Genomic DNA, 20,079 nt, shown 5'->3' with positions numbered 1-20,079 from the left:
ATCCTAGGATAAATCACCAAGTTTGGGAAAGCCTGGGAAATGACTGAAAAATCAGATGCACACCAAAAGGTGACAGTTCCTTTCAGTAGTCTACTTGGATTTAAGACCTCAGTGAGAGAGACATGGGGTTCAAATGATTTCATCTTCTGTCTGGGAACAAGTTATGCATGTTCAAATGGTGGTGGAGGTGGGATAGCAGAATGCTACTCCTGGGGAAGATTAAAGAAATTATCAATGAAAATAAAGTTACTAGTTACAATAAAATAAAGTTGCTAAGTTCCTAAACAGTTACTAGTAAAAGAGAGACCACTGCTGCAATATTTGATCACAAATAGTCTTTGACATGAGGATGTGTTTTACAAAAAGAACTGAAAATCGCCTGCTGGGAAGCAAAACAAAATATGATCCTGATCTCTTACTGGTTTACATGAAGTTCAGGAGAGGAAAAGCACATTTTTGGAGTCTACTTTCTTAAGTTCAAATGAGATAGCAGCTCAAAGATGAATCTGGACAATCATCTTCCATTCACTGAAAAGATATAAACCTAGGAAGGCCTTCCTTGCCTCTAGGTTAAACAGAGCTTCCAGAATTAAGAAGCAACACCACTGGATGACAACAAATGTGCCAAGTTTCAATTCAGTAATATATAGAGTAGGAAAGCTGCTATAAAATCCAAACACAGCCAAGAACCCATTTACAGTCTAGTCTTGGTTTTTAATCAGTAACCTGGATATGTAGAAAGGTCTTTATCAAGGTAGTACAGGGTATTTCAGACACCTACACAATTAAGTTTCTGCAGTCTCCACAAACATGGAAATTAGCCTATTTTCCCAATTTTTGTTTTTAATGGTTCTTCAGAAAATTTTACTTTATAAGAAATTATTAAGAACATTTTAATAGGTATGGCCATTTCTTAACTATTATCATATTTTCTTAATGATTATCATCTAATAAATCTGACTTTCCATGTAGATAACTTACAAATGTGCAGTATTAAACCCAGAAGTTCCTTCAACTATTAAAAAAATTTTAGCTCACCAGTTTTATCTTTAAAATTAGTTATCTACAATTTCTCGTAGTTTCCATAGGTCATTCAGTACTTCCTATCTGACTGAAGTTGACTTAAAAATCACTACTTCTTTTGCGTTTCACTGTAATGCTGTGGTAATCACCCCCTGAAATTGCAGGAACAGATTGGATCTAAGTTTCATTGATTTTGATATTGAGGAGTGTCACAAAACAAATATGAGCCTCGGTGGTTAGCACAGGGGAATACCTACAATTTAACTTCCAATTTAAAATAATTACTCATAGTTTTAGGATCACAAAAGAAAACTCAAAGGTTCATTTTCTGAAGACAGGCTATTTTTAACTTATCTGAGAACTTTCTAATTCAACAGAACCTTCTGTCTCTACAGCTAAGGTCACCTTATATTTTGAGGTCTTGTGCAGACTTTGACAATGACTTAGGTCGAGGAAATGAACCTTTCTGATGTTCAATAGTAATATATGTGCAGTAAACTATGTAACATTGCTAGAAGCATGGAGTACACACTGAAATATTGTGGGTAGGAAATGAAATTTATATAATGACCCTATTTTATTGCTTTAACAAGTTTTTTGTTACTAAGCCAGTTTTCAGATTGTTGTGAATTCAGCTATGTTCCTTCTTAAGCCTTCTAAAATTATTTATGTACATGTCATTACAAAGTTCAAAGATATATAATTTTAAACATGTTCAAAGGCAGCAGCAAACTGTTCTGGACTCAATTTGGTTACAAATATCCTCATCATGAGACTTATGAATGAGGCTCTAAAAAACCCAAGGGCTTAGAATTATGTGGTTTCTCTTTAGCTGTTTTCCTCTTTTGCCTCCCAGACTCATCTCTGAGCAATGAATTCTACTACTTCAAATATATGACCACTCATTCTTCCTATTCAACTTGCACTGTACAAATGGTGTACTTTAAAGTGAAAACAGAAAGATAAAATAATATGGAGGCAGTAGAAATATGTATTTCAGTGGCAAGACATTCTTTGATTCCACCTGGTCAGCTGAAGAAACTTAATGAATAACTAGTATGGGATATGAAGTGTAAAGCTGTACCACTTAAAGACAACAGCTATTCTTAGGCTCTGCTAAATGGAATCTCATCAGCCTTCTAAATGTCCCTTCCTGTATTTTATCAGTGTTCCACTGTCCGTATTTACTTAATCACTAAATGGCTGAATTATGGAATAGCTACCAAAAAATACTTCCAAAATCATCAAATTTAAGTATAAACCTTACATTGTTACTTGGTCCATGAGTGTTCTGCAAGATGAGCAAATATTTCTAAGAAATGCTAACTTGATAAACAGTGATAGCTTGCTATACAAATAGTTCATCATGCCAAATGTTACAGGATAACAACTGTTTTTTTCTCTGTTTTGATATACGAGTACTTTGGACTATGAACAGAACAAATTCTCACAAACCAAGGTTATATATACTAACATGAAAAAGATGTTCACAATATATTATAAACATCTTTAACCCCTAGTATTTATACAGTTTTAGGATGAGAGAACTAGAAATATAAGAGGAAGTGGGGTAGGTACCAGAGAAAACCAGGGTCTGGTTTTAGGATAACAAATCCATTGAACACAATAATTTAACCTGTAATAACACATTTATTATAATTATTTTTATCTATTTTCTGAATTCAATTATTTTAGCTGTCTTTACTCTTCCTAAAAACTTACTTTGCATGGGGAATTCTTCTGATAAAATCCTTTAGAGAAACCACTACATAATTTTACAACTAAATTGCTAGGTGAACCAAACATTTCAGGTGAGCATCTACCCTCCCTGAAAACAGAATAAAGTCCTCCCCAACATGTATTCTGAATCCTAATTATCCACGCTGCAGTTTATCCAAATAGCTGTTCCTGGTAACACAGGTCCAGAGTTCTGGAAGGCTCTCTTCTTCAGTGCTTTATAAACAAGACAGTTCATGTGGAATCAAGGAAAAGCAGGTACAAAATGATCTAGGGTAAGTTCTTACCAGTTTTGCTAAGGCTGGTTCTAGACAAAGTTTTGGATAACAATGTCAAGGAAAGCCTTTAAAAGTGGATTATTTTCAAGGTGCCCTGGAAGGAAGACTCTGACCTTTTATTATTAATAAGCTCCTTTTACGGGTCATCCAATCTAAACTGAAATTATATTCCATAACACATTCAAATAATTAAACTTTCATACTTCTAGAGGCAAATCTTAAAATCAGTGAGTAATTCAGGCATGTAATTCTAGGACGATATCACTCACCACTAAATCCACACACTCCAGTCTTTCAGCACAGCCTGAGTTTGTCTATAAATTATGACTTACTCTGGCTGGGTGATACTTCTAAGAATTAAGAATGAATAAATTTAATTTCTTTAAAATGATCTTAGAAATGTCTATTCCTTTCAACTGAAGGGCAACAATTTACTCCAATCAATTTAATAAATAGAGTAATTATTTTGTTAACCACAAAACCTTTCAGAAAGCAGTTTTATTTGAAAGTTTAAAATTTGTACTTTCATATTAGAAAATAATTAATTTTATAGATTTGGTGGTTAAGGAAAAAAATTCCATAAACAAAGGCTATAAATAAATGGAACCTAAATGAAAATCAGGATTCAATTGACAGTGTATAAAATAGTCATCTACTATTTTATGACAACCAGATCAGTAGTGATTATTTGTGGTCAACTGTACAAACATGCAACCAAATCTAAAACCAGCTCCAACTCCAATTTACTAAAACCAAATCTGGATTGGAACATAAATGACACGTTCAACACAAGAGCACACTAAAAAGTCACAACAACAATAAAAAGAAAAGAGAAAGTCACAACAAGAAAGGTGTGAACTGAGGAGTGGGATAACTTGGCAATAGGAAACTTTTAATTTTAAGTACCTCTCATTCCTTTAAGATAAACTGCTAATGGTCATATGAAAAACACCAAGGAGAATACATTCAAGTTAATGGAAACAAGTCTTTATTAAGTAACTTTTAATATCAGAAAAATAAAACTCTTATAATTCTCTTTACAGCAAATATATAATATCAGTGCTTTGGCCATCTTAAGTTAAAGGCCCTTTATCATAAAATATATGGTTTTAAACTTTACTCAAATTGAATTTATAATCCCTATGACTTCCCTACATATACATAACAAAAGAGTGTAGTAAAATTAGCAAATACTAAACTATATTGATAATTTATCATTCTTAGTTTGTGGTTTTTAGAAACAGTACACGCACCTAATATATGTCGATTCCTTGGCTTATTAGTTGCAGTGTACAATGCAACAATACAAAATACATGCTTGGTGAACATTCGTTCATATCTACAAGACGGCAGCTAGAGATTAGGTTTCAATACTGACATTTAACTATCCTACAAGCAATTAGCATTACATCATAATATGCCATCAAGGCAACTTTTTTATACTGAAAAAAATCAAAATAAAAACCGTTATTTGTAAACTTTTATACGAAATGTAACTCTTCAAGTGGAAATAAAAAATAAAATTTGTCTATTTACTATTGAATACACATAGGATTTCAATTTTCATTATACTGAGAAAAAAAGCTCTTTTGTGTTGGGAAAATAATGCTTCAAAAAATAATTAGTAGAAAAACCCACCAGTATAATGTTTTGTCCTTTCAATGCCAGCACATATTTGGGAACATACTGAGGATGAAGTTATAGACATCCACAGGTGAAATGTACAAGTATATTTTAAAGAAATCTTTCCTTGTGATTGGAAACAGTTTTGAAATGAAGTAAACTGATTGCAGGTCACAGCTGCTTTTGTGAACTATGCCAAGGGCATTGTCTCCTTTCTCTCCCCTATATAACTAAAAAATAAAAATATATTTATAATGTGCAAGACAAATATGGACTGAACATAAAATGTTTCACATTTTGTTCTATAGTCTAAAAATTAACTAATAGCTTGATCAGACTAATGAATGGAATGTTCACATCCTCAATTATCAGCCAATAAAGGTCCATCTCAAAGCCCTTCCTGAAATGGGAAAACCCAGGTGGCCATTTCCACATTCACGAAGGGAGGCGATGGATAAGAATTCACAATTGAGACAATTGCATTCCTGATCCTCTGATCATACCAGCCTTGAACACACTGGGCGAGATGAAGTCAATGTAGCAGTTTTTGTCCCAAATTATAACCAGTGATCTAGTAAACTGCCATCAGCCCTATTACCAATAAGTAATCACAATGCATTAAAAAGTTACTTGCGATCCTGCAGAATTAGGCATACATTGTTGTAAAATAAAAAAACAAACAAACCTGTTTTGTCAAAACTGGCAGTGTAAAGAAGGCAGCACTGGAAGTGTCTGAGTCATCTGTAATGCCAAGTACCCTCCATAAACTCTTAATGTGGTTAGGCTTTGGGACCCACTGTCTGGAATCTCAAACATATACACTTTCCTCATAGATCCTACAACCTACGATCTTCACTCAGCCAAGTTGAACTTCAGCTTTAGCAATTCTTAACACAAGCTATGTCTCTGGGTCTACAGGATAGTATTAATAATTCAAACCAAACTAACAGACAAGAGACCACTTAGGTTTAGTGTTACCATAGCAGCCTTTTATAAGTTTACTAACAACTTTAGCCTAATCCCAATAAAGCCTGATAACAGTCATAAGAATTCATTAGGAAGTTTACTGGGGGTACCATTATACCCATGCCTTTATGAGTCCATATAGAGATATAGTATTTATGTATATATATATATATATATATAGTTAAGAGTGAATTTGGATTGCCTGAGTAACAGCTGTCTGGCAAACTGGACATGATGGCGTTCTCTTTTCACAGATCTTGTTGGCACATTCCATGCAGAAGAGGTTGTGGCCACATGGAACTAGGGCAGCAATAACTTCATTCTCAAAGCATATCACACAGTCGTGCTTTCTTCTTGATTCTGGAGGTGAGCTAGAGGTGGAACCACCATTGGAAGAGGAGTAACTATTGGTACCATTAGAAAAAGCAGGGATGTATATTGGAAGGCCAACATGGTTGCCTGTGCTAGGTGGGTCGCTCCTAACCCTCCGAGCAAGTGGGTGTTCTATGCTCTCAGGAAATGTAGGAGACAGACGAGGAGTAGATGGCTGACTTCCTCTACGCTGAGTCTTCATGTTACCAGAAGGGTCACTCCCAAAGCCAGAGAGTGGGTTAACTGGTTCAAATGGAGTCCAGATAGTTTGAGCAGATGTTGGTAAAGAGTCAAAGGCAGGAGAGTCAACTGCAAGATCTTCTGAGCCCACAGACGGTAGTGTATCTCCAAACCAAAAGTTACCTGTGCTGAAGGGGCTTGTTGGACTAAAGTCAGCAAGCCTATTGCTTCCAAAGTAAGAATCTGTGGAGCCACTTCCTAGAGAACTGGAACTATCATTTCGATAATTGGATATCATCCTTGCACGGCTAGGAGGAACTGGATTAGAGGAGAGCCATGCAGAGCCAAGAGTGCCCCCTTCAAAGCTTACATCAGTACCATTGTAATGGAAATCATTCTCTTCGTTGAGCTCTATGTAGTTTCCTGTACGCATAGCAATATGCATTTCTATTTCTTCCCTTGCTCGGTCAACATTCTCAGGCATTCCGGTCACTTCAAAAACAGGCTCCTTATCTCTGCTTGGAGTTACTATGTATGTATGGGTCTGCTGTTGAATTCTTTTAATTGTTGCTCCTTTGGGTCCAACCACTAATCCTACCACGCGATAGGGTACCCTGACTTGGACGGTGGTTTGACCAGGCAGATTAGGACTACATGACAGTCCTCCTAGGGCAGGGCCATTTTTGTTTCGAGATGCACGAATCATGGAGAAGTGCTCAGCAGCGGAGAGGATTTCTCTTTTGGCCATGGCAACATCTTCTTTCCGTCCAGTGACAACAAAAATGGGTTCTTCACCACGAACAGGTGTCTTGATGTAAGTGTTTGTCTTGGCTCTCAGTGCTTTAATTTTACAACCTGTCAGAAGGAAAATATTGTATAAGTATCAATATCTACTTCAAAGATACTTATCAAAGTATAGAAAGCTCTTGTCAAACTAAGTGTTTGCTAATGAACAGTTTTAAATAATAGTTTGCTATTTACCATAAAACATCACTAAATGATAAAAACTTTCCATATCCCACTAATGCTGCTAAATGTAGAAATATACTTGTCTGGTGGTGTTCAGCTAGGAAGAGACTACCCCCTACTAGGAAGCTGTAACTCGGACATTGGGCACATTATTTTCTTATTAGTTACTGCAAAAGATGCACAGAGTAGTCTATACAAGTTAACTGTATCATAATTGGGTTGGATTTGCAGAACACAAATAACATGCTACCTTACTGACAAGAAAAACAATGTGCAGGTGAGACATTTAACATTTGTTGTTTCATTTAATATACACAATAACTATAATAATCAGGTCATTACACTCCTTTTACTATTAAGACAATGAAACTGAAGATTGGAGATAAATTGTCTAACTTGTCAAAACTCACAAAAGCAAGTGGGATAGCCAGAATTAAACCAGTCAAAAAATCTGTATTCCTTTTATTAGCACAAACATAGCTCAATTTTCACACAACTACCTGATAGAAATTTTTTAGCTGACTTTCACTGTCTCACAATTTGAATTTAACATTATTCTTTCCTTCATAAAACTCAGTTGAGGACAAAGACAAATAGGATGCTCAAGGCTATCTCACTTCTCCCACCTATTGAATTCTAGGCTAATCAGTCAGTCAGTGGTGTTTATTTCCATCTTGTTTATGCTAGCTGTACTCACGTTAGTAATTAAATCATCTATATTAGTTTATTACATAAACTAGGGAAATATGAGTAAACACTTTCTATGAAAATTAAGTTGAATATTTTTGAAAATTTTAATAACAATGAATACCTCAGGGAGATAAAAAGCTGATGTTGAATATGTATGGATGAGATGACCATAAAAGTCTGGGATTAAAAAAAGCAATATAGAATGATTTTACACTCAATATAAAGTTCTTGATCCATTCACAAGAAACAGATACTAGAGACTATATGGAACATGGGTGCTGAATGTGGTTTTATTCAAGGACTGCTCTGATTGGCAGACCCAAATAAATTAAAAGGTCTTGGCACTATATCTAAGATAAAATAAAACATCAAAGACACACATACATAGCTTATCATAATTCTAAACTTTAATGAACTTTTATTTTTGAGTAATCACTGTTTACCAGTACCAATTATGTAAGATTAGACAGCTTCAAACTATAACCTAGAATGGCAAATACACAACACAAAGGCATAAAACTCTGGGGATGTATTTTTCAAAGTTCTTAACATGAAGTTTGCTGGAATAAATTTCTTTTCATGAATACATCATACTTTTCTTAGTTGTTCAAAAGAAAGAAGCCAAGTGCTATTGAAGACAGGAGCTACAATCTGGGCAGATCTTTTCCCTAAACCTTCCCTTCCTTCTTTGGGGGGTCACAACCAACTAATAACATGTAAAAAACTAAGATTTTTATATACATCATTTCTAGCCTACATACCTTCTTTTTTAGGTCCTGGGGATCAAACTCAGGATCTTACACTTGCGAGGCAGGCAATGGAACCATTGGGCTAAATCTCCAACCCAGCCCGCAAATCTTTAGTTGTCTTTCCCTCCATATAAACTCAAATAGGTCTCCTTATCTCCAGTCTTGCCTCACTCCAATCACTCTCTGTATTCTCTTTAGTGAGATGATGCTTGGTACAGCAAAGGTCACATGATTACTTCTTTGCAAAAAATGCTTTATTGGCAGTCTTTTTCTTTTGAGAAAACTATATAGTTAGCAAGGAAAAAGGCCAAAAGCAAAACTGTAAAAAAATCACTACAAGAACTCAATGAGGTAAAGGATATGAAGAGGGGGCTGGTTGGGAGTCCATCAAGAAATTTCTACAAGTCAAATTTCTGCTACTATTAAAAATGAAAAATTTTATTATAGATTGCCACTCTAAGTTTACATTTACAATGCACTGCACAAAAATTAAATGGGTGGCATAACTTTTGGGTATAAGATTTTATATGCTGGGTGTGGTGGCACATACCTATAATAGTAGCTCTCTGGGAAGGTGAAACAGGAGGATAAAAATTTGAGCCCAACCTGGACAATTTAGCAAGATTTTGTCTCAAAAATAAAAAATAAAGGACTGAGAATGTAGCTCACTGCAAAGGCCCTGAGTTCAATCCCCAGTACCATACACACACAGAATCTGTTGGTTGCATCATATAATAGTTTTTGTATAATACTTCATAGGTTTTGTTAACTAAGGACATAGGCTTAAAGGTACACTACTATCTGCCTGTGGTCAGATATTTGTCTAATTTGAAAGAGAGAACACAAATGTTTAGAGCTTGAATCATTTCTGAGGTAGGGGAGAAAGGCTAATACTACCCAAAATCACTATGTGCTTAGGTTTTGTAGATCAGAGAAAGAGGCAAGAGGAAGACAGTGAAGATACCAAAGACAAACCCTTCTACACCATTGCCCTAATAAGATAGAGGAATGTACATTTTTGTCCCTAAATTATACACGTTTTAACAGAGTACTTTAAATAATATTAGGAAACCTCATCATTACACTGTTTAGGACATATAAATATATGGTCTGAGTTCCACACAACTAACATACAATTTCTAGAATAAAAAGTTTCTAAAGTTGGGGATTACTCAAAAAAGTAGCGTTTTTAAAAGATGACACAAACTAAAGGAGAAGCAACAAACTTAATTTTATGGGTGGAAGAGGTAAGCAGCTTATTGGATCATTTTTAGATTGACCTCCTGTTTGACAATTCAAATTTTAAAATTTATTTTATTTTTTCCCCCAGTACCAGGGATAGAACTCAGAACCTTGTGTGCATTAGGCAGGTGTAGTGCCATTGAGTTAAATCCTCAGCCAAAGATTTTTTTAAAGTAGTGGAAAAATTTATAATCCATGGCATATGATTTAGAAGCCATAAAATATTAATAAATTACACTTACTTCAAAAATAAAGTTTAAAAAATTAGAATAGTCATAATTCACCTCACAAATGGCTAATCTCTCCCTCTTCTCTATCACACGCATTCTTATGTCCCTTCCCAACAAATTAAAACATTACAAAGCCAAGAGAAAAATAAGTTTAAAAACTCAGGAAAGCATACTAGCCAGGCGTGGTGGCACACATCTGTAATCCCAGCACTCGGGAGGCTGAGGCAGAAGGATCACTGCAAGTTTGAGTCCATCCTGGACCTCAAAACTGGCCTGAACTACATAATGAGACCATTAAAAAAAAAAAAAAAGATAAAAGAAAAAGCATACAAATGGCTCTGAAGATGGAAATTCTTATTTCCACAGTAATTGAGCTATCATTTCCATTTAAAGGATTGTCAAATATTTAAAACCTTGTAATACTCTAGTGAGAGTGGAGAAAAAGGGCCTTCATACTCAGCTGGTCTGAACATTACCCAGGAAGGGTGATTTCCAACATCAAAATTACCTTGCACCTCTATAATCTGACTTTTAGAATTTATCCTGCAGAAATATTGCCCTCTGCATTGAATTGTAATGGCAGAAAAGAACTTAATTGAATTGCCTAAGACCTCTCAGCTGTTAAGGCAGATCTCAAACCTACACTGTCTTCATTGTATACTCATATTTTTCACTAAAAGCACTATTTTCTACTAAAAGCACATTTATCATTTTTATGATATATTACAATAATGATTTTATATGAAATAAGGTGTTTGCCCTCTTGGAAAGGTAGACTATCCAAAAAGCTTTTATTTTACAAGAACTCAATTTTGGCATTATTTTATCTTCAAAATCTGACAAATATTAGCTAAATGCCAATAAAAGAATGTGATGCACACAATTCGGGGTGGTGGTGGTGGTGGTGGTACTATGGATTGAACCCAAGGCTTCTGCACTTAAGCTAAATCCCCAGTCCCTTTAAAAATGTATTTATTTTGAGACAGTATCTGGGTAAATCATTAAGTTGTCCAGGCTGGGCTTGAACTTATCATCAATGCTTCTACCTCAACCTCCCAGAGTACTTACACACAATTTAATGCAACATTTTTTGTTGTTGTTTGTTTTGTTTTGTTTTGGTTTTTTGGTACTGGGGATTGAACTCAGGCCCTTGCACTTGCAAGGCAGATGGCGGAACCACTGAGCCAAATCTCTAGCCCTTGCCACATTTTAAATAAATAATTTAACAATGCAATGTATCCCTAAATACCAAATATAGTACTAACCTTATAGGGTTCAACTGTCTTGAAGTTTAAAGGTCAAAATTCTTTGTTAATCTCCATTTAGAGATCACTATGGCTATACTTCAGACAGCTTCATTTATGTGACTTTAGTTTTACTATCTATATTCATAGGGACATTTAATGACTTCAATTAAGCAGGACTTAACCATCCTTCAGATAAAACTCCCAACATTTACCAACTTCTTAAATAAAGGGTTGGAAATAAAGGCAAGAGGAAAGATGACCACATTATTACAGTATAGAATATAAATGGTAAATAAATCAACTTTCTAATTCAATTCATTTAAGTAAATAGCAAGTATTTACTTTATCTCAGGTACTTTAACTAATACGAAGAATGCAAAAAGGACTAAGATTCAGTTCTGCCCTCAGTGCTTTGTAGCAATTCCAGAAGGATTTAGTGTTTGTACATGTTCATGTATCGATACTGATCTGCCATTTTCTCTTATGTTGTCGATGGTGTATAAATCACCCTACTCTCCTGCTGATATTTCTGTCTCCTTGTTCTAGCACTTATTGGAACCTAAGTGCCAAAGTCTCCAACTACATTAGTTTGAGACCTTGGGCAAATTGTTTATACTTCCAAAGACTCGTTGCCTTGAATGTATATGATGGAAATAAGACTAGATCAAATGAACTGACAGATGGAACATGCATAGGTCCTGACACACTTAAAAATTTTTTTAAAAAAGTGAAATGATCTGTTTTTTTTATAGGATGTTAAAAATCTTTAAAGATTAATATCTCCTAAAGATAAAAACTATACTATTATAAAACATGTTAAGATATAAACTCTGCAAAGCTGGGGGATGTGAAATAAATCTAACTGGTAATTTGAAATCTGGTTTATTTCTACATGCGTTTTTGGACTCCCTTTGGATAGAATCCAGAATATAAAAGCTTTGAGAGACCACACAGTTCAATTTCATTTTACACACAAAGAAGACTAAAGCTTAGAATACCCCAAAGTTAGGGTTATCCTTAAAAATCACCATTTCTCAACCTATTATTTTTCTAGTTAATTTTCAGGAGTCGAGAAGGCTCTGTATGTAAAGTGTTTTTAAAAATACAGATTAAATCTTTTTCACTTAATTTTATCAGATAAGAGGGTCGAAAATATTGAATAAGAAAGTTTTAAAGTTTACAATTGATCTTTTACTAAAACTGAAACAATCAGAAAAGGGTGCAAATTAGAAATGAAAGACAAAGTTTCTTAAGTAGGAAGCTAAAATTATGTTCAGGTTCTTTAGAGGACACTAATAGAAATCTCAGAATTACCAGGTTGGTAGAGGCTACAGCTCAGTGGTAGAAAGCTTGCCTATATTAATGCTGTGTGTTTCACGTCCAGCAATAGGGGGAAAAAAATCCTAGAATGACCTGTTAGGGTATCATATAATAGATTTCATATAAGTGGAACCTGTACATCAGAAAATACATTTCCAAAGCTCAAAAGAAAAAAGATACACTGTAAACTTTAAAAAATTTAAATTATTTAGTTTATATTGCAGGAAAAACTCAATAAAAATGACAATTTTATGTTTTAATCAGAATTGGTTTAGACTACAAAAGAAAAGTACTGGTTAAACTGTACACAATGGCACATGCATATAATCCCTGCTGCTTGGGAAGTTGAGGCAGGAATGTTGAGTCCAGGAGTTCAAGGCTAGCTGTGTAACAGTGAGACGCCATCACACAAAAATCAGCAATAAAACAACGAACCAATGTCCCCCAAAGAAAACACCGCTCCACTACCTTACCTTATATGTAATTTGTCATCTCTATACTTTCAATTTTACAATAAATTTATACTAATGACATCTTCTCAAACCTGACCCTCACAAGATGGAGGAAGGGAGAGAGTACAAGAGGGCATAAGGGGGTGACGAGGTAAAATAAGTAAAATGAAACAAGTTTACTCCACAATAGGAAACCAAGGTTCAGAGTATGTAAGTGATTTGTCCAAGTGGGCCAGAGAGGGGTACACTGCTCGCAACAAATATTTAAGTGCCTCTGCAGATTTATTTTCATCATAATTTTCTTCATTATATGTCTTATTTTTCTGTGACACAACTTTATTTGTGGTCAATAAGGCTTCCCTACATGCAATGAATAGTAGTCCTTGCTTACTGAACAAAGGCAACAAACCATAAATACTTCAATTGTCCTTAAATCTCAAACACTGGTATTAAGGAGGTTTTGTATTTATGTAGCATAACTTGAAATTCGCAACATCAGTCATACAATCAAGCTTTGAAGTATTCAAACATCATTAAACTATGCATATTCAATTTAGTGTAGCTGGTTTATAATTTTGTTTTTAGATAGTCTCACTGTAATTCAGGCTGGTCTTAAACTCATTGTGTATAGAGTTGGCTGGCCTTGAACTTGCAGCAATTCTCAGTCCTGCCTCAGCCTCCCAGTGCTAGGACTGGTATTCCAATTTAGCTTAGTGGGGCTTTAGTAATTTAACATTAGAAAAATTTAGAGGGATAAATATCAGATGTAATCTTTGCAAGTCTCTATATAGTAACTAATGGTATCATGGGAAGAAGGGTAAGTCCAGAAATTAAGGTATAACAGCTAGCCGGGAAGCATTAAGGGTGCAATTTAATTTAAAAAAATCATTTAGAATTACCTGCAAATCAATGGGGTTTTAAAAGTAGAATAACTATGGTCTATTTGGTACTCCCTAAAGAAATTTTTTAAAAACTGCAAATATACTTACGTAGTATCTTATGAACATTATTTTCTTTTCATGTTTAGTTTCAATTACTAACTTGATGGTGAAAATTACATTGCTTAAAATTTAGCAACAATACCTTAGAAAAGGGTATAAGTCTTCTAATATTCTAGTTTTTTCCTTTTAGATACTCGATTGTAAAATGCTTTCTAGACCCTCTGAAGTTAGATGTGGCCAGATGACTTACTTTGATTACTATGACCGGAAGTGATAAGTACTGTATTATTTCCTGATCTAACATTTACAGACAACTGTGTGCTATGCAACAGTCCCATCCCCTGGCACAAGGGGAGACCTGTAATACTTGAAATGGTGGCTGCTCTGCTGGCATGTATCCCTGAATGATTAAAATGAGTAGAGCCCTGTGAACAAGAAATAAATCTTGGTTGTTTTAACACTGAGACATTGGGGTTCTTTGTTACCACAGCAAAAGTGCTAGGCATCTAATTATCAATTGGTTCTAGCTCTACTACATTTGAAGAATAGAATTGTGAAACTATCTGGGAAAGCTAAAAAAAGGTGAACAGTATTAAACAGAATGGCTCCAAATTAATTTCAGATTTATTTTTTAAAAAGTAACATGTTCATCACTTCCAGTTTGTGTATCATTCAAAGTCTGAAGGGATAATGCAGATATGATTATGCAGATTTGCATAACAAAACTATCTGAAGCCTAGGGAACTTCAGTTCAAGACCTACCGACTGACTTCAATCCCTGGTACAAAAAACAAACAACCAACCAACACAAAACCAAACAAAAAACTAAACAACAACAACAACACCCACAAAGTAAATCACTGGTACGAGTAATTAGAAATTACTGATATCTACTTCTGACTGCCCGTTCTGTTCATTATACCAAAGCTGAATAGACTGTTATAGCCACTTTGGTATAGTTTACAATATGTCCCAGCCACTGGAAGACGGGAGGACTCTGAGATGGCAGAATCATCTGGAGCCCAGAACTGGGCAACAAAGTGAGATCCCACTTCAAAGCCTCAAAAACAAGCAAACTAAACATCCCTCCAGCCCCAAGGACAATACAAAACAACATGCATTCTAAAACTTTTTTTTTTGGATTCAGTTAATGGCAAAAGTATTTAAATCTTTAATAAATTTTTTTGTGGGATGGTTTTGTTTTTTTTGAGACAGGGTCTCACTATGTAGTTCAGGCTGGTCTTGAACTTGCTATGTATAGTCCAGATTGAGCTCAAACTATGGTGATCCTCCTGCCTTGGCCTCCCATGTGCTGGGATTACAGGAGTATGCCACCAAGCCTGGCTTTAACTGTTCAATTTGTACAAACATCAAAAAATATTCAAAACTAAATAAATTATTATCACCTTAGAATTAATGCTAGTTTGTTTCGATAATTAAGATGGAGAACCACCACCCATAAACACTGTTTAGAAATTTTTCTGGGCAAAATTTCTAATAGAGTAAGAATAAGAATAACATGTTTCCCGAGATCATTTTTAGGTTGTTGGTAATCAGGAGGTAGAAAATACATCCTTAAATTACCACTTTATTTCCCATTTCCTCCCTAGTGAGTCAGAAAGGTTCATTAGCTGAATATTATGGCAGGGAAAAAAGGCAGTAGATTCCCCACCCTTTGTATAACAATTATAGTAACTGAACCTTTTCCAATGGTCCCAGAGCTAATAGAAACTATTATAAACTAAATTTAAAAATCTAAATGCTAGGAAGTCATAATATCTGTTTTTTAAAGCTAATATATATAAATAATTAACTTTCTGAATTGTGAATGACAGTGAATTTTTAGACAAATTGGAACTATACTACAGTAACTGTGTCTTCTATACAATAAAGAAACCAAAAGTCTATTAAGTAAACCAGTATGGACAGTGACATTCTAAATTATGCAACACTACAAATAGAGTATCCCAACTCCGATGATTAGGGAAGAACTTAACCTAAAATATTAACCTTCCAGAATAGAATGCTTCAACACTGAGACATCAAAGTAGAAATGAATTTTGTTTTTGATTTGGAACAAACTGGTTCAAATCTAAGTTCACAAGTTATCTTCCAGAGCCTCAGTTTCTACATCTGCAAAGTGGCTATACTGAGCAGCAGGGTTAATGACCCTAGTAAAGACATAGAAGTAGGCAAAAGTAAAAGTAAGGGCAATTCCCCAACTAACACCACCAAAAAAACCAAAAAACAAAAACCAAAAAACAAAAAAAACAAAACAAATCATGCTTTAGCATTATTTGAAAACTGTTTCTATGAAAAGTACATTTCTTAAATAAGAAATTTATGTACAGCCACATCAAATTTTCTTTCTCCTGCTCAGACATACATTTACTTTATTTCAGTTGTGTTTAAAGGCCTGATGAGTGGTTTCATTCTAAGCAACTAAGAAAAACTGCCACAAAGATACACTGAAAGCAACTTGAAACAATGTAAAGCATTACTTGTTTAAAAATTGATAATACACACCGTTACTGGAAATAAGCACAGACAACATAGCTCAATAAGAAGGAAAAAATATTCTAAAGGGTTTAACTCAGTGATAGCCAGAGTAAAGCATAAGAAAATCCACTGGAGTGCAGGAGGGAAAAAAACCCTCTAAACTTTTATTTTCATTTTTACCTCATTCTTTGAAACTTTTACATGTTTTTAAATATACAATACATTAACATACATATCCATGCATAATACCCAGATTTTGGTAGTACCAGTTTAAAATTTTTGACAGTATACAATTAAAAAAAGCCAGGGATGACTTTTCTAGACTATGAGATTAGGGAACACATACCATTAATTAAAGTCACTGATGAAAATAGTTGAAGATGTACATTTATTTTAAACAGTAATAAAAAACTGTGGTGTGCAACTCACTGAACAACAGAATTCATAACATTCAATATTTACTTACAGTGGTGTTGAGAATGGGTCAATAGTTCACTTTAATTCACTTTTTAGTCTTACAGATAGCAAAGACTACATAAAATGGAACAGAACTTATGGCAAACTAAAGCTGTTAACCAATATTCATGTCTTGCATAGGGCACTACAATTAAAACATGTTTGTGAGTTATAAGATTAGGTCTTAAAATTCACTGTCAGATTTATTTGAGTCTATATTCTACAACTTATCAATAATCCTCTTTAGCCTGATTTGTTACAATATTGTTCAATTCACAACAGATTCTAGGCTTTAAAAAAAAGGGCCAATTTAACATTTTCAAAGATTATATGCTACTGGTAAATAAAATACGAGGTTAAACACATCAACTTTCATCACGAGCAGTGGCTGTTTCATTTATTTTGAAAGACAGTGGAACCAGAGGCCATTTACTAGTCTATGTGACTCAGAATTCCACTTGTCTTATTCTTGCTTTAGAGCTTAAGTCATAAATGTCTCCATCTGTGACATACTTATTTCCAAAACCAATTAAGAGATGTCAAACAGAAAATTATGACTTCAGGTAATGAATAAAATGGCAGGGATAGATAATTCTTAAGGATGAAAATTTAGCTCCTCCAAAGCAAATAACAAAATAAAATGCTTTGCCCTGTTTAACTCACTTAGGACAGGTACTCTCCCATGGACGAAATTATTGCACTATAAAAGTATGTGCTTATTAGAAGTCACTTAGTTCTCCATAGGAGTGAACAAATACTTTACAGGTTTTATTACCACATTGCTAGGGTGCGGGGTGGCAAAGGGGTCTATCAATGATCCACTAGTTGAACAGTTCAAAACAAGGAAAGGTCAAGACATTCTGCTCTTAAGATAAGATAGAGGAAGATGAAATACTTTTAACAGTACTGTCAACTCTGGAAAATATTAAGTGCAAAAGGAAAAGTCAGCATTTTGTCTCCATGTTCTCAGACATAAATAGATTCACCAATAAGCACAAATCCTAAAAAGAAAAACCAAGACCTTATCTCATTTATTACCATGCAATAGATGGTACAAATAAAAACTTGGAATTCAGTTTATTTTTAGATTTGTATAAAGATAACAATTAGTACACACAATTAAGGACCACAATACAGTACTTAATAGGAATGATACAATGAAAACAAAAGTTTGCCTTAAACTAAACCTACAAAATATACTATTTTGTCCTGTATTGAAACTAAGCATGTAAATGTTCCTTTCTTTTGGTATTCCTAGACTATCTATCATCATAAGCACACAGAAGCAATCTGTGCCCAAGAAGTGGCATCCAGGGTTTGTCTTCTGGCCTCAACAATTGCCTTCCCTGCTCTTTTCCACTACCCTCATCACTAGATCTTTAGTATGAACAAAACTCAATGTGACTTGCCCATCTCGCCACACCTTTCTCCATACAGTTCCTGTTTTTCTCCAGTTTCAGCCTCCATTGTTATACCCCTACCCATTCTCTGAGGCTCTCGATTGTTCTCCTGGGTGTCACTTCTTATCACACTATAGTTAGTACCATCAATTTCACATTAGTGCCATTCTACTGTTTATCGGACTGCTGGTTTCTAAAAAAAAAAATGGCAGAAAGTTTTTCTGAATCAATTATACATTCTCAGATCACCATAAACTCAGTACCTCAAAAAATACAAGTCTGACACATGTTCTTAAACGAATGATCATGCATTTAGCTCTATAAATTGGAATGTTATAATTTTTATCTTGTAGGTGAAAAAGTTCTCTCCTGAATTATTATCCCAAAGCATATAAAACAGCCAAATAAAGCATGTGAAACTGATTAATCAGGCAGTCTGAAATAGGTTATGGCTTCTATCTAAATTTCATGATTTTTTTCTTATTAAAATCCTAGAGATAAGAAGTAAGCCACCTCTGACATGTAAAATCACCACTTCCACAAGCCTCTTATTTATGTGTACTTCAGACCACTTGGGAAAGATGAGATCATTTAGGCAGCAGCGCCATTATCCCTCTTTATTTGACCCCAACAATGCTCTCAACCTAACAGTAAAGCAGCATGCATCCACTGGGCTAAACCATACTGAACACAGCAGCAGCGAATATTTACCCTTTTTGTAAAGAAGGAATGAGCTACATTTAAAAAAACAAAAACCAGAAACCTTCCCTAAAAATGTAGGATAAAGAGGTACTCTCTGGGCATCTCCTTCCCCCACCTTCACAAATCTACTCCTGGAATCTGAGACATAGGTCCTTTGTCTGAACAGTGTGGGAGGAGTCTGTCTGCAGTACTGGTGTGCTGGCAAATGAAAAAGAGAATTTACTGAAAATTGCATAAAAACATAAAGTTCTTTCCCTTATCGTCCAATTTTTTCTTCATCGTACACACTACAGTGTCCTAAGAGATGATAACCAATATGCCTTTCAAGAATAAAGTATCCACAGAGGGGAAACAGTAGCAGAGTTAGGCTGCTCCTCAAAAATCTAAGTTTCTGTATATCGGAGTGGGGTGGTGGTACCAACACTTGAACATCCCCTTCTCTCTGGAAAAAGCGCTTTCTACAACCCTCCATTTCTGCCCACTTCTCATCCGAATAAGCTGTTCCACGGGAAGCCGAGCGCAAGACACTCGACTGCGCAAACTTGCAGCCTCCTTTTCTGTACACGACAGCGAACCCACAACTCCTCTGACCCGACCTTTTACCACCTCGCTGAGGTTTCTGGTGCCACGCCAGGCTGGGGCTGAAAGAATGCAGCCCGAGTAAAGTGAACACCGTCGGATTGGGTGGCCCAAGAACTTAACACTTTTTATCACACAGGACGAGCAGAAAGCGTGGGCTTCCGCAAGGTGACTCATCCCCTCTCCACGTTCATCCTCGGCTCCTCCCAGACCCCTTTTCGATGGACTTGGGGGACTTGCTGGGTTCGCTCGAGGTGCCTCAAGATCATTTCTCGTCCTCCCACCCACGCCCAGGGCCGTGCCCGGCGGACCTCCACCTCCCGGCACTCACCCTGGCGGCCGACAATCTCGGCGACGTGCTCGGAGCTGGGCACCGGGACGCACTCGGTGGTGTTGACGCTCTTCCTCCGCAGCAGGGCCGCCT

The 20,079-nt window shown here is 35.5% G+C and overlaps 1 protein-coding gene across 1 annotated transcript in view; it reads right to left on the bottom strand.

Moving 5' to 3' along the window:
* Nucleotides 1–4,084: 4,084 nt before the first annotated feature.
* Nucleotides 4,085–20,079, bottom strand: part of Mex3c (mex-3 RNA binding family member C) — a 17,208-nt gene continuing 1,213 nt past the window's right edge. Inside the window, exons 2-3 of the mRNA XM_010621745.2 lie at nt 19,987–20,077; nt 4,085–7,034 (exon numbers count right to left, since the gene is read on the bottom strand). Coding sequence (XP_010620047.1) covers nt 5,809–7,034; nt 19,987–20,077 — 1,317 coding nt within the window. The 3' untranslated portion in view covers nt 4,085–5,808. The remainder of the gene's footprint in view (nt 7,035–19,986; nt 20,078–20,079) is intronic.

The sequence above is a fragment of the Fukomys damarensis genome, unplaced genomic scaffold, assembly GCF_012274545.1.
Source record: "Fukomys damarensis isolate Sample0158 unplaced genomic scaffold, DMR_v1.0_HiC HiC_scaffold_30, whole genome shotgun sequence".
NCBI lineage: Eukaryota > Metazoa > Chordata > Mammalia > Rodentia > Bathyergidae > Fukomys > Fukomys damarensis.
Note: the sequence above shows the minus strand (reverse complement) of the source record. Positions and strands in the feature narration are given on the sequence as shown.